We start from the raw sequence: 11,982 nt of genomic DNA, 5'->3' as shown, positions 1-11,982 counted from the left end.
TGTGGTCCACAAGCATACACAAACACAATAAGGTCCCCTAAGTTATCAAAACTTACTCTGTACAGACGCTTACAGATTATTCAGGATTGTTGTCGTTCATAATAACAGTTAATACTTTCAATTTACATTTGGATTCTTTCAAAACCCCATGCATGATGTATTAAAGCATGTCGGCCGTCGGTACATTAAAACTGTCCTTTTTAAGAGAAAGTTAGGGGTTCCAAAATTCAAGATGGCTGTCATATTGCGGAAGTGATTACATTTGGGCGATGTTTCCGAATTTCTATCTATTTTAAAGTGAAACAAACTCCGTAAAGCAAAATGAAGAAGTTCTTTGAAAAGAAAAAGATGGACTTCAAGTTCAAGAAAGCTGGGACTGGTCACTCCTTGTCCGAAGACACATCATCCAAGTACGTAACCCGCAACGTCGATACACATTGACATTGAGCTAAACATATTTATAATATAACTGAAAGGATCTAGAAAAGCGTAACATTGTTTAATATTGTCTTTAATATTCATACAATCATCATATCCATTGCACCTGTATATTCAGGCTGGTTATACTTATACAATCCAGTCAAATGTAATAGATACTATCTTAATAGTCGAGCACTTAAACAGTGATGTTGTTATTGGGAGGCAAGAGCAATTTACCACACTCTATGTATTAATCTGTCAACACCATCAGTACATGATATTTTCTTTTCGTCGGAGAAATATTTTCTATCCCGACGTTATGGACGGGTAAATTAAACAGGACTTTTGCAAAACAAATAAGAGGGCAACCGTCTTTAAAATATTGTAAATACCACACTGAACAATAATAGTATAGTCTATAGTTGTCATATCACATTGGACTGTCATCATTTCCATAATCAACAACATAATCGCCATCCTTTAGATCATTCTATGGAACAGTGATATTTTTGTTAATGTCATCTAAATATGTGTATCATGTTATTGATATTGATATAATGTTTTTTGGTAAATTTGTGGTGTGTAGATTTTTTTGTTGCATATTGCATATTAAATTGTTTGTGTACAGAATGTGTAATACAGTAATGACTGTGAGTCACGGGATTAGACACATCTGTTTAGCCTATTAAATCATAGACAGTGGAGGGGAGATTAAATCCACCATCCATTCATCCAATATGTAGTCTAGTGCTATCCTCCATCGAAATAAAACATTGGCATCCAGACTATGCTACATTCAGCAGCTGGAAATCTCACCAAAATACAACAAGTATAGTTCCTGTGAATTTCAAATGTTTGTCCAAACTATACAGGGTATACATATGGGGAATCCACATCATGGACATTGTAGATCAGTAATTTTTTTTTACCAGCAACATTTTAAGTTTGCCAAAAGTATACCAAGGGCATCATTAGGATATCAGTATGCAGAAATTGGAATCCATGTAATACTTAATTGTGACATTTAAATATGTATGTTTACATATAATGACTTTATCGAGATAATTGAATTATCTGGTGTTATGTGTCACAGTTTCTCCTTGTGACCAATCAATTCTCCAAATGATTTACCAACTACTTTAATGATTTGAAATAGCTACTGTTACACTTACCAGGATAATATAAGTGGAGGTATAGATCCAGTTGCTACCAGTAGTCATCACCAGTGTGCCCTTTTAAGCCAGTTTGATGCACCACTAGTCTTGCTCCTATACGATATCGTTACAATTTACACTTCCACTCATAAATGCACCACTGACACACAATTTCTAGTGATGCACCAAACTTTTGTGTTCCCCTATCTCTTTCTATGTGGTGACTCACAAGAAATCCCAGTGTTTCTCATTTTGACTCACAACAACAACAACAACAACAACAACAACAACAACAACAAATTTGACTATCATTATAAGGCACACTGGTCATCACCACCAGTGTGTGAAGAACACATTGATTTTATCTGTGGGATACTCACCTTTAGATAGATAGGACAGTACTTCCGGTTAAACCAACTCACTGTAAATTTATATAACAGAACATGTTCTCATGAGACACACTTGGGGTGTATGTTATAGCAAAGAGTTGATTATAAGCACAGACCCTAACATATACACAAACACACATGAACTGCCAGATTGCCTGTTTCTGATTATGATGGGTGAGTTTAATAGTCTGATGTAGTGTCCTTATCTGAAATATTTTTGCCAAAAAATAAAATGCATGTACAGTACCTGCTGTCTTTGTGATCATGTGATCCTAGCTACTGTCACCATAGACTGAAAGATGAATCATTGAGGGCGCTCTTCTCATCCTTTCCACAAAATGGGGAGAGATGATAAGGATGCTCTCGGCAATATATTTTACAGTCTATTGGCTCCATAGCAACTGAAGTGAACTCTCTAAGGTATACATATGTATGCTGCCACCCACAGGCTGTCAGCACTGAATAATAATCAAATAATAAATATTCAATTATATTTGTAATCTGACACAGATCTACAGCTGCTTCAACTTCCAACCAGGCTTCAGGTGGAGCTGCGAGATCCAGACCAACTCAAGATTCTCAAAGAGCTGGTGAAGCTGCCTTGGCTAGAATGGACACCAGACCAGATAGTGCTCTTGGTACTTCACATAAATCTGTACAATTGCAAGGTAAGAAATCTGATGTCATTTTGTCAATACATAATCAACATATTTACTGGACAGAAATAGTTTATTAACATTGTATAGCTGTGACCTGTGAACATGAAGGTGTGTTCAACAGTCCTTTGTATTATTATTATACATATGTACTAATGATTTACCTGCACTGATACACACATACATACCACTGGTATTTGTACTGCAGCATAATACTGAAAACATTACATATGTACTAATGATTACCTACACTGATACACACATACATACCACTGGTATTTGTACTGCAGTATAATACTGAAAACATTACATAATGTACCAGTGATTGCTTGCACTGAGAGCCACCACTGAGAGCCACAGAGAACACCACAAGCACCTGTTTAAATCCCCCGAGTATGCCACACCTGCACTCACTTGGCAAGGAGCTCTTCTGTACTGATGTCATTTTGTTTGAGTATTGTTCGTACAGTTTTCAGAATGTTTCCTTTAGTGTTGTTGTATCAGGTTAACACAGACCAAACAAATTATCATTGTCGGCACTCCTGTTGATCATAAGCTGCCAGGGGTGCTGTTGTACACAACATTGAATCATTCAGTCAAGTTTTCAATTATTATCGGTTTATTATGTTTTCATGACAGTGAAACGTGAAATGGAACAAGAAAAGAAGGCAGCCGAGGCAGCATCTCAGTATAACAGACAGTTGGTGAGTTGATGTCACATGTGTACCTATTAAAGAATAACCTTTATTCTTTCACTATCAAGAAGACATAATATTATGTCACAGTTGTCATCCAGTCAGTGTGTGTTATGTTAATTGTCTCAGTGTTCGAAACACCACTCCAGGAAATTATTGTCGTAAACTTTGGGTTCTGGAGAGTCGTTTCATGATTTCACATTACATAATATTTGCTCAGTTGCCAAGGAACACCAAATTGAAACTCTTTTTCATCTCCATTGTTCTTTCAGTGGTGCACCATTGCATCATGGGTCTTAACAGACATGAATACTTATTAGATACACACTGAATATTCATGACTATTTATCTGATGGATATAAGCACTTAGGAATCATGAAATATTTCAGTATGCCTCTTATGAATGATCACGTTTGCTGAGACCCATGAAACATCTATGCATAATGTCTAAAGCCTAAAGATAATACCGAACAAGAGAAGAAGAGAAATCTAGAATAAATGAATTACTTTTGGTGCTCACATAACTTTTAAATGAATGATGGCCATATTTGTAATGAATAATCATGATTTACTGCATAACTCAACAACTTTAATACATGGAGACTCCACTCAAGTGTCTATCCCTATATTATTAGGTCTGCAATCTCTTTTGAGATCTTGACCTTTGATCTTGACGTTAACCTTCTTCATTTTAGAATTTATTTGTTACCATGAATTTCTTTTTAAATCATATCACATAGAAGTATTTGAGGGGGCTGTGTGTTCTACAAAGACTTGTTATTTGTATTACAGTCTGGACCTGAGGAAGTGAAACTAGATAGTGCACCTATACTATCAGTACAGAGAGTTCTATTCTATTGTACACTCAGTCCTAAATGTGTACCAAAATCTGAAATAGAATCTCACATCCGTGAGTGTCTTCTGATGGTAAGTAGCTTGAAACCTCAAAGTTGTCACAGATTTTTGATGGAGAGTGGTAGTCTGTATGAGATACCACACACCCAAATCACTCTTTTGATGTATCGAGTTTAGGTTTGTTGATGTATTGCACAGTAGGTACTTACATCTTTATATGCAGCATACATTAGATGAAGTAAGTGCAAACTCTATGTATAGTGCTATCATTTCATTGCAATTAGGAATACATGGAAAATATGGTTAAGTGAAAGCCTGGCAGTGGTCAGATTCACAGGCATGTGCTTTGGAATACCATGCTTTTGAAGTCTAGCTAATAATGAGGGGTGCTTAAAAAAGATATCCCATAATTACAGTGAGTATCTCAAACTGTCCACAGGGTGTTGGTCCCTAATGTCATGTAAATTCAACATTATGGTCAGAACTTGGGACGATCGCACAATGTCGCTCAAACTCAATAAACGAACTTTGTTCATTTAGGCCAAAACAAACCCTCCCCCTAAAGGAACATTCAAAAGTGTGACATCAACACTTTTATATATGGTGTATTACCATAGGCAAAATTGTAGCAGTCACATCACTATGATCAATTTAAAAACATGGTAAATACAATAAAACACTAACCAGAAACCCAGCACTGTTTATCACATTAGCAATAAATTTCAATCAACTTATCAACATCTCAGTAGTAAATACAGAACCTGTTATCAGTAAAGGCATGAAAGTTTTTTAAATTTGGTTAAAAATGCAAAAATGAAGTTCAGCAATTGCATTGATGCCAGACCCTCTCCCTCCCTAAATGAACGAAGTTCGTTTATTGAGCTTGTGTGACAGTGTGCAATTGTCCCGAAGATCTTATACATGTATAGATGGGACCCCAAAAGCTCCCCTCCTGTACACATTGCTTATTAGACAACCTCTGAATAGTGATGTACAGCATATTTGATTTTAAACTGATAACATTTGAAAACATTCCTGGTACATTTGGGTATTTATTGTATCTTTTTCCCCATTGGTAGAAACTAGCAGAAGATCCCATTGAAGCTACAAGTGCAATGATACATACACTGAATAAAGACAAAGACAAAGTGAAAGTTGGACGGGAAACAATTTGCAAGTAAGTGAAATAACAAGCAATTCAAGGCAGTGTCAAATGCAATTCCTTGAGTGTGCTGAAACTGAAGTTTTACACTGTTTAGAAAGTCACTCTTTTTGTAAATCATCTTTGAATGACAAATAGAAACTTTGTTGATGTATACAAAGTCAATCTGATTCTGTTTTGGAGAAGGAAAACAGGACTTAGAAATATTCCAAATGTAAAACAAATCATCCTAGGTGATGAACAATTGTCATTAATATCAAATTTTGTTATTCTTGTTGCTAAGCGTTATATTTATATTTTAAAGTTCAAAAAAAAAAAATTTGATGACATACAAAAAATGGAGTATTCTGAGTGTAGAGCTCCATATTGTAGTCAGAAAAGAAGGTAGAGTAAATGCACATACTAAGAAATGGAGAGTTTTTGAAATTGATAAATTTAATGAGAAAAGTTTCTGTGAAATTTCTATTTATGAAAGAGAGATGTATCTTTTTTATTTTTGTAATAAGCCAAATAAAAATGTTATTAAATACAAAAAAAAGATGAAAAAGTCAATGTGATTCAACACTCCTTCTCCTTTTCAGATATCTGGACAATATCATAGGCAATCCTCAAGATGAAAAATTTAGAAAAGTACGAATACAGAACAAAGCCTTCCAGGAGAGAGTAGCATCTTTAGAAGGCACCGAAGAGTTTTTACAAAGTGTTGGCTTTACTAGACAAATGTTACCTCATCAGGGTAAGACAGATTTCATAATCACATGTCAACTCAATGTAAATTGTTGGCAAACAAATGTGAAATCGATGATGTTTAGTACAGTATAATCAGGGTTCAAAATTAACAGTAGTCCCATACCCACAGACTACAAATTCTTGTCATGGGGCTACCATAATTTGCAGCTGGTAGCCCACTCAGGCTACCACTGATTCTGTGATGAGGATGGAAGATTTATGGACATGGAAATATTTTAATAACACACATTTTTCCAATAGAGGAAATCTGTTTTCAGTTCAGGAATATGGGACTACAGGTCACAATCCTTGGGCTACCAATTTTTGAAATTGTAGCCCACTAGGACTACCAAAGAAAAAAGTTAAGTTTGAACTCTGGTATAATGAATTACAAAGGTTATAACTCACAGCAGTTCATGTTTTGAGCATTCAGCTGTTGATTTGTCGTGGTTTATGATCCTCATCAGAATTACAAATTTCATAGTTACAGCAGACCAAGACATAAAATATGGCCAAATTACCAAATTGTTAATTATGCAAATTCCTAATTAATATTCATGTAATATTTATGAAAAAGTAATCAGTTCTAGCCATTACCCTAAAGAATACATATACCGAATTTCATTTAAATTGAGCCAGTTGTTTTTGAGAAAATGATGACACAGACAGACAGACAGACAGACAGACAGTTGTTTTTGAGAAAATTATGACACAGACATACAGACAGACAGAGACAGTTGTTTTTGAGAAAATTATGACACAGACAGACAGTTGTTTTTGAGAAAATTATGACACAGACAGACAGTTGTTTTTGAGAAAATTATGACACAGACAGACAGACAGACAGACAGACAGACAGACAGACAGACAAACAGACAGACAGACAGACAGACAAACATCACTAAAACATAAGCTTCCCTTACAGAAGATAAGAATGATACTTGTCCTCAATACAGTACAAACCATGTTCAATGCAGTATTTACAAATCCTTGGTCTGCAGGAATGTTGTTGTGCCTCTTTCAATTTGTAAAGCGAGCAAGAGCAACGAAATCTTGACAAATACTGTTCAAAATATAAAAATATGATACATAATACTAGTAGTCACATTGGGAGTTTATAGAACATCTCATGTAGACTAATGGGTTTTTTCCATTCTCAGAGAGTGAAGCTGAGTTCTTTGTATTGAGTGAAGAATATGCTACAGACACAGACAGACTAAGTGCAATCAAAGAGACCTTATTATCTACAGAACCAATTCAAGTCAAACTTGACAGGAATCTACAAGTTTTCAAAGCTTCTAGCAATGCAAGTAAATTTCATCTCCCTGATGAATTTTATAATTTGACATCAGAAGAAATTAAGAGAGAACAGCAGTCAAGGTAAATTGATGCAAGATAAACTTACAGCAGTGTCTTGATATGAGAGAAATTAACACAATGTTTTAATGCAAGGGAACCCTTTACATGTAGTATGACAGTGTCTTTGTTATCTTTGTACATGATACTTCACACATAACACCATGCACAAGCCAAGTTAAACAAAAAATATGGAATGTATACCCTGGTCATTCTATGTCATGACAACACATGTATATCATGACTATGCATTCTGCTGTATTCAAACAAAACAAAACATTCAAAATTACCATTACTTTCGTTGATTTTTCTTTGATATTATGGTGCTGGTATAATTATGTTATTCTCCAATACTTTTCTTCATATCAGTTGGAAAATACTCATGACCTAAGGGTTTTTTGTCATATGTGTGTCTATATGGATGCGTTTGTGTCCGTGTGGGTCTATCTGTCTGCCCTGTTAGGCCACTCGTATGCATGTGTATGTGTCTGTGTATGTATCCGTCTGTCTGTGTATGTGTGTGTATATCTGTGTGTGTGTGTGTCTGCATGTCTGTCTGTGTCTGTGTCTATGTGTATGCTGCTGTAATTATAATACAAGAACTGATAGAATTTATCAATTATTCACCATTTATTCATATAGTGTGTCTTATATTATACTTTAATCTGCCAAAGTAACTCAAAATTCTTTTTTATTTCAGGACAGACACCGTAGAAAGATTTGCTCAGCTGAGAACAAAAGCAATGAGAGAAAGAGAGGAACTGAAAGAAATCCGGAAATATAACTATACTCTCCTTAGGGTCAGATTTCCAGATGGTATTCTTTTACAAGGTAAGAATCAAACAAGTGAATAGAGAACCTCTGAACTTTGACCTTTCAACTTTGACATCTATACTCAAATTTCCAGATGGTATTCTTTTACAAGGTAAGAATCAAACAAGTGAACCTCTGAACTTTGACCTTTCAACTTTGACTTTGTATACTCTTCTTAATGTCAGATTTCCAGGTAGTACCATTTATACAAGTTTGGTATCAAATAAAATTGATAACCTCCAAACTTTGACCTGTCAACTTTGACATGTATACTTCTCTTAAGGTCAGATTTCCAGGTGGGATTATTCCTGGTAATCCTTATCAGAATTGGATAATCTCTCAGTTTACTGAATTTGTATTATTTGACATTGGCTTTGACTAAGTCGCTGTTAGTTTATATCTTCAGAAAATGGTGCAGTAGTTCAATTTTAGTATTTACAAAAGGATATTTTACAATCTGAAATCTTCCACATTATAGCTTTTAGTCGTTTACTTTATCTCTACTTTGATTGTAGGTGTTTTTAGAGTCAGGGAAAAAGTGTCTGCTTTAATAGAGTTTGTGAGAAAAAACCTAGAAAATGATTGGATGCCATTTGTACTATGTACGTCAACTGGACAGAAATTAACAGATGAAGATGCCATGTTAGTTACATCACAGTTGGTAAGTAGTACCATACAGAAAGTCTTTGAAAGTTGCGTTCGATTACTACATCACGTCACACTCGGGGTGCCCAAGTCGACCCTCCTCATGGAGCAGGGGCAGCTTGGGGATTGACCTGACCTGACTTGACCCAAGATGGGGACGACATGTGATTGGTTATTGTTATCAATTCCGTAAGAATTATATCGTATTTTGAGGATATCTTTCCACATTTAGTGAGGAAATAAGTTTTCACTTCAAATTGTCTAAAATATTTTGGAAAAAGATGCACAAAGTGTAAAAAGTTTGTTATTGTACGTACAAAATTCTCTACCAATCTTGGAATTGACGTATTGTAAAATGTTATACTGTGTGTTGTATCAAAGGAAACATATATGTCAACTTTTTATTTGAAGAGATTTTAATGTTTGTTATTGTTCTTACTTTACAGGTACCAGCAGCTGTTGTTAATTTCTCCTGGGACCAATCAGTGATGGGTGACATAGCAGCTGCCCAAGGCAGTGTACAACAAAACCAATATCTAAAACCAGAACTTTTAGCGCTGATTCAGTCACTTTAGTTTTAGCTAGAACTTCTAATACTGACACAGTCACTTTAGTTTTAGACAGAATGGCAATCACTTGCTCAGTCATTTTAGTTGCACACCCATTTTAGTTTTAGGGAGAATTTCTAGCACTAACACAAGTTTAGTCACACCTATTTAAATCTATTTAGCCTATTTAAACATTATTGTAAAACTTTTGAAGAATTGAACAAAAAAGGATTAACATCAACAATTCCTCTAGTGCTATTCTTTCGACAAAGATTATTGTGTTATGATTGACCACTGGTAATGACTGTATATTTGAAATACATAATAATTCACTTTTGTTTTGACACACACTAGAAATACTCTATCATGTGTACAATGATGTTATCTGTCTCAGTAATACAGGTTCATAAGGTTTAAACTTTTAATAATTATCATCAGTTTGTCCTGAGGAAGACAACAGTCACATTGCCGAAACGTAGACATGAACAAAAGTAACTTGGTTGTGTATTAAAGAACAATACTATATTAGAGACGTTCTATGTTTTACAAGACTATCTAGTTATCAAAACTACTTATCAAAACCTTTGATTAAGTTTCCACTTTCTGAAATGTTGATTCTAAAAACTGAATCACATGGACACTCTTTAAGGATGAGTATAATTTGAAAATTATCAAACAATTGTTATTTTGATGTGCACCTAGATAAATGGCTTTGTTTTGAAGTACATTCATGTATATTTCGGTGAAAAGTACAGAATACCTTCCCCTTGACTGTTTTAGCAGTATCGACTTACTTTTGAATTTCTGTTTGGTATAAATTTGATATGTAGCAATCATAAATTATTGTAGTTTTCTGAATGATGTAGGTAGGTAGTTCATGATATTCTTGCAGAGATTGTGAGTGCTAGAAAATAGTCATGCATGTAAATAAAGTTGACGATCATTTCTGTCAATTTACACTCTTTATCCATATAGTATTTCAATTGACCTATTGGAATTTATACCTTGTTGATTTTGTTCATTTTAAAACTGTAAGTAGAGAATTAGAGAATATAGAAAAAAAACCTGGTTTGGATTTGTGGTTCTGCTGCACTTTTAGGGATATCCATACCCAGCAGGTACATTAGTTGACAACCACCATGTCCAAGCCAGGTGTACCATACACTCCACAGCCACCATGTCCAAGCCAGGTATATCATACACTCCACAACCACCATGTCCAAGCCAGGTGTACCATACCCTCCACAACCACCATGTCCAAGCAAGGTATACCATACCCTCCACAACCAGGCCCAAAGACATACAAACAAATCACCTACTGGTTTGGTTAATCAATGATACTTAATAAAGATTTACATCATCAAGAGTAAATCATGTTTGTCAAAACTGTCTTCCCAAAATATTGCAGATAAACCTACAGGTATTTCAACTTTAATGATTTAAAGAATAATTCATGACAAGTTACATGATTAATTTACAGTAATAACTGGTTAATTGTTACTAAAAGTGTTACAAGATGTGTCCTATTCTTGATAGGGTGGAGGTGGAGGGTCACTAGAGAAGGTGACCATCTAGTCCCATCTTGTTGCCTTCTTGCAAGGAGTGATAAAACGCACAAGTCACATTTACTTTCTTAGAAACATGACAACCAAGATCTATTGATTTAGATGTTTTAAAGCCAAAAGTTGACAAACGTGTCATCATTACTGTATAAAAGTTAGAACATAGTAAGCAACAGACACCATTGGGTGATGAGGGGTGAACGTTTGTCTTTTATGCGTTTATTTGTTGAACGATTTCATTTATAGAATACCGGTATGTGAATATTAATATTGTAATTTATAGAATACCGATATGTGAATATTAATATTGTGATTTCAGTCATTCTTGTCTGATTGGTGAAAAATGAAAAGAATTGTGGCAGTCAAGTTTCATCGGAAATAAATCAGTTGAACACAAGAATATATCACATTAGTAATTGTAATTGAAATGATATGTGTTTGTGGATAGTAAATCAGTAAAGATATGATGCTGGTATTGATACAGGGTAGTTTTTCTTCCTATAGTTTGAGTGACTCCCACACCCTCTCCCCCACATCCACCCACCCTGGCCCTACAGGTATATGAGGGAGTGAGTCCAGGTTGATGTGGTACCATAAATCTGATTAAGATTTCCTGAATTATAAAGATATTTGTAGAAAACACAAAGAAATATTCACAAGAAGTGGAACTATATAAGGTGGTTGTCATTGAAGGTACCGGTTACAGTGTTATGTAGTTGTATCATGAGTGTTTTCTTACTGAGAACCATCAAAGTGAGTATGATTTTAGTTGAAATGTACTGCTATAAAGATATTCCCAGATGTTTATACTGTTACTGTTCTTTTTTTTGTCCCTAGTTTTATCATTCAGTACTTTATTATCTATATCTGTCGGCACTAGGTGACATGTCAATCTGAATCTAGCATGGTTAGTCAAGACATGTCTGTCACATGTTTTCACTCGAGATGTACCTATAGCGAAGCACGCCCTCTAGTGGGCGAAGATGTCTGTCGTGATT

General features: G+C 35.0%; 1 protein-coding gene across 1 annotated transcript; it reads left to right on the top strand.

The window, feature by feature from the left end:
• Positions 1-242: 242 nt before the first annotated feature.
• LOC144447591 (UBX domain-containing protein 6-like) lies at positions 243-10,003 on the top strand. The gene is made up of 10 exons (XM_078137668.1): positions 243-410; positions 2,474-2,631; positions 3,259-3,323; positions 4,107-4,241; positions 5,249-5,346; positions 5,913-6,067; positions 7,221-7,440; positions 8,117-8,247; positions 8,745-8,890; positions 9,321-10,003. The coding sequence occupies exons 1-10, from the start codon at positions 322-324 to the stop codon at positions 9,447-9,449; spliced, it is 1,326 nt and encodes a 441-aa protein (XP_077993794.1). The 5' UTR covers positions 243-321; the 3' UTR covers positions 9,450-10,003.
• Positions 10,004-11,982: the final 1,979 nt, after the last annotated feature.

This window comes from Glandiceps talaboti, chromosome 16 (assembly GCF_964340395.1).
Source record: "Glandiceps talaboti chromosome 16, keGlaTala1.1, whole genome shotgun sequence".
Taxonomy (NCBI): domain Eukaryota; kingdom Metazoa; phylum Hemichordata; class Enteropneusta; family Spengelidae; genus Glandiceps; species Glandiceps talaboti.
Note: the sequence above shows the minus strand (reverse complement) of the source record. Positions and strands in the feature narration are given on the sequence as shown.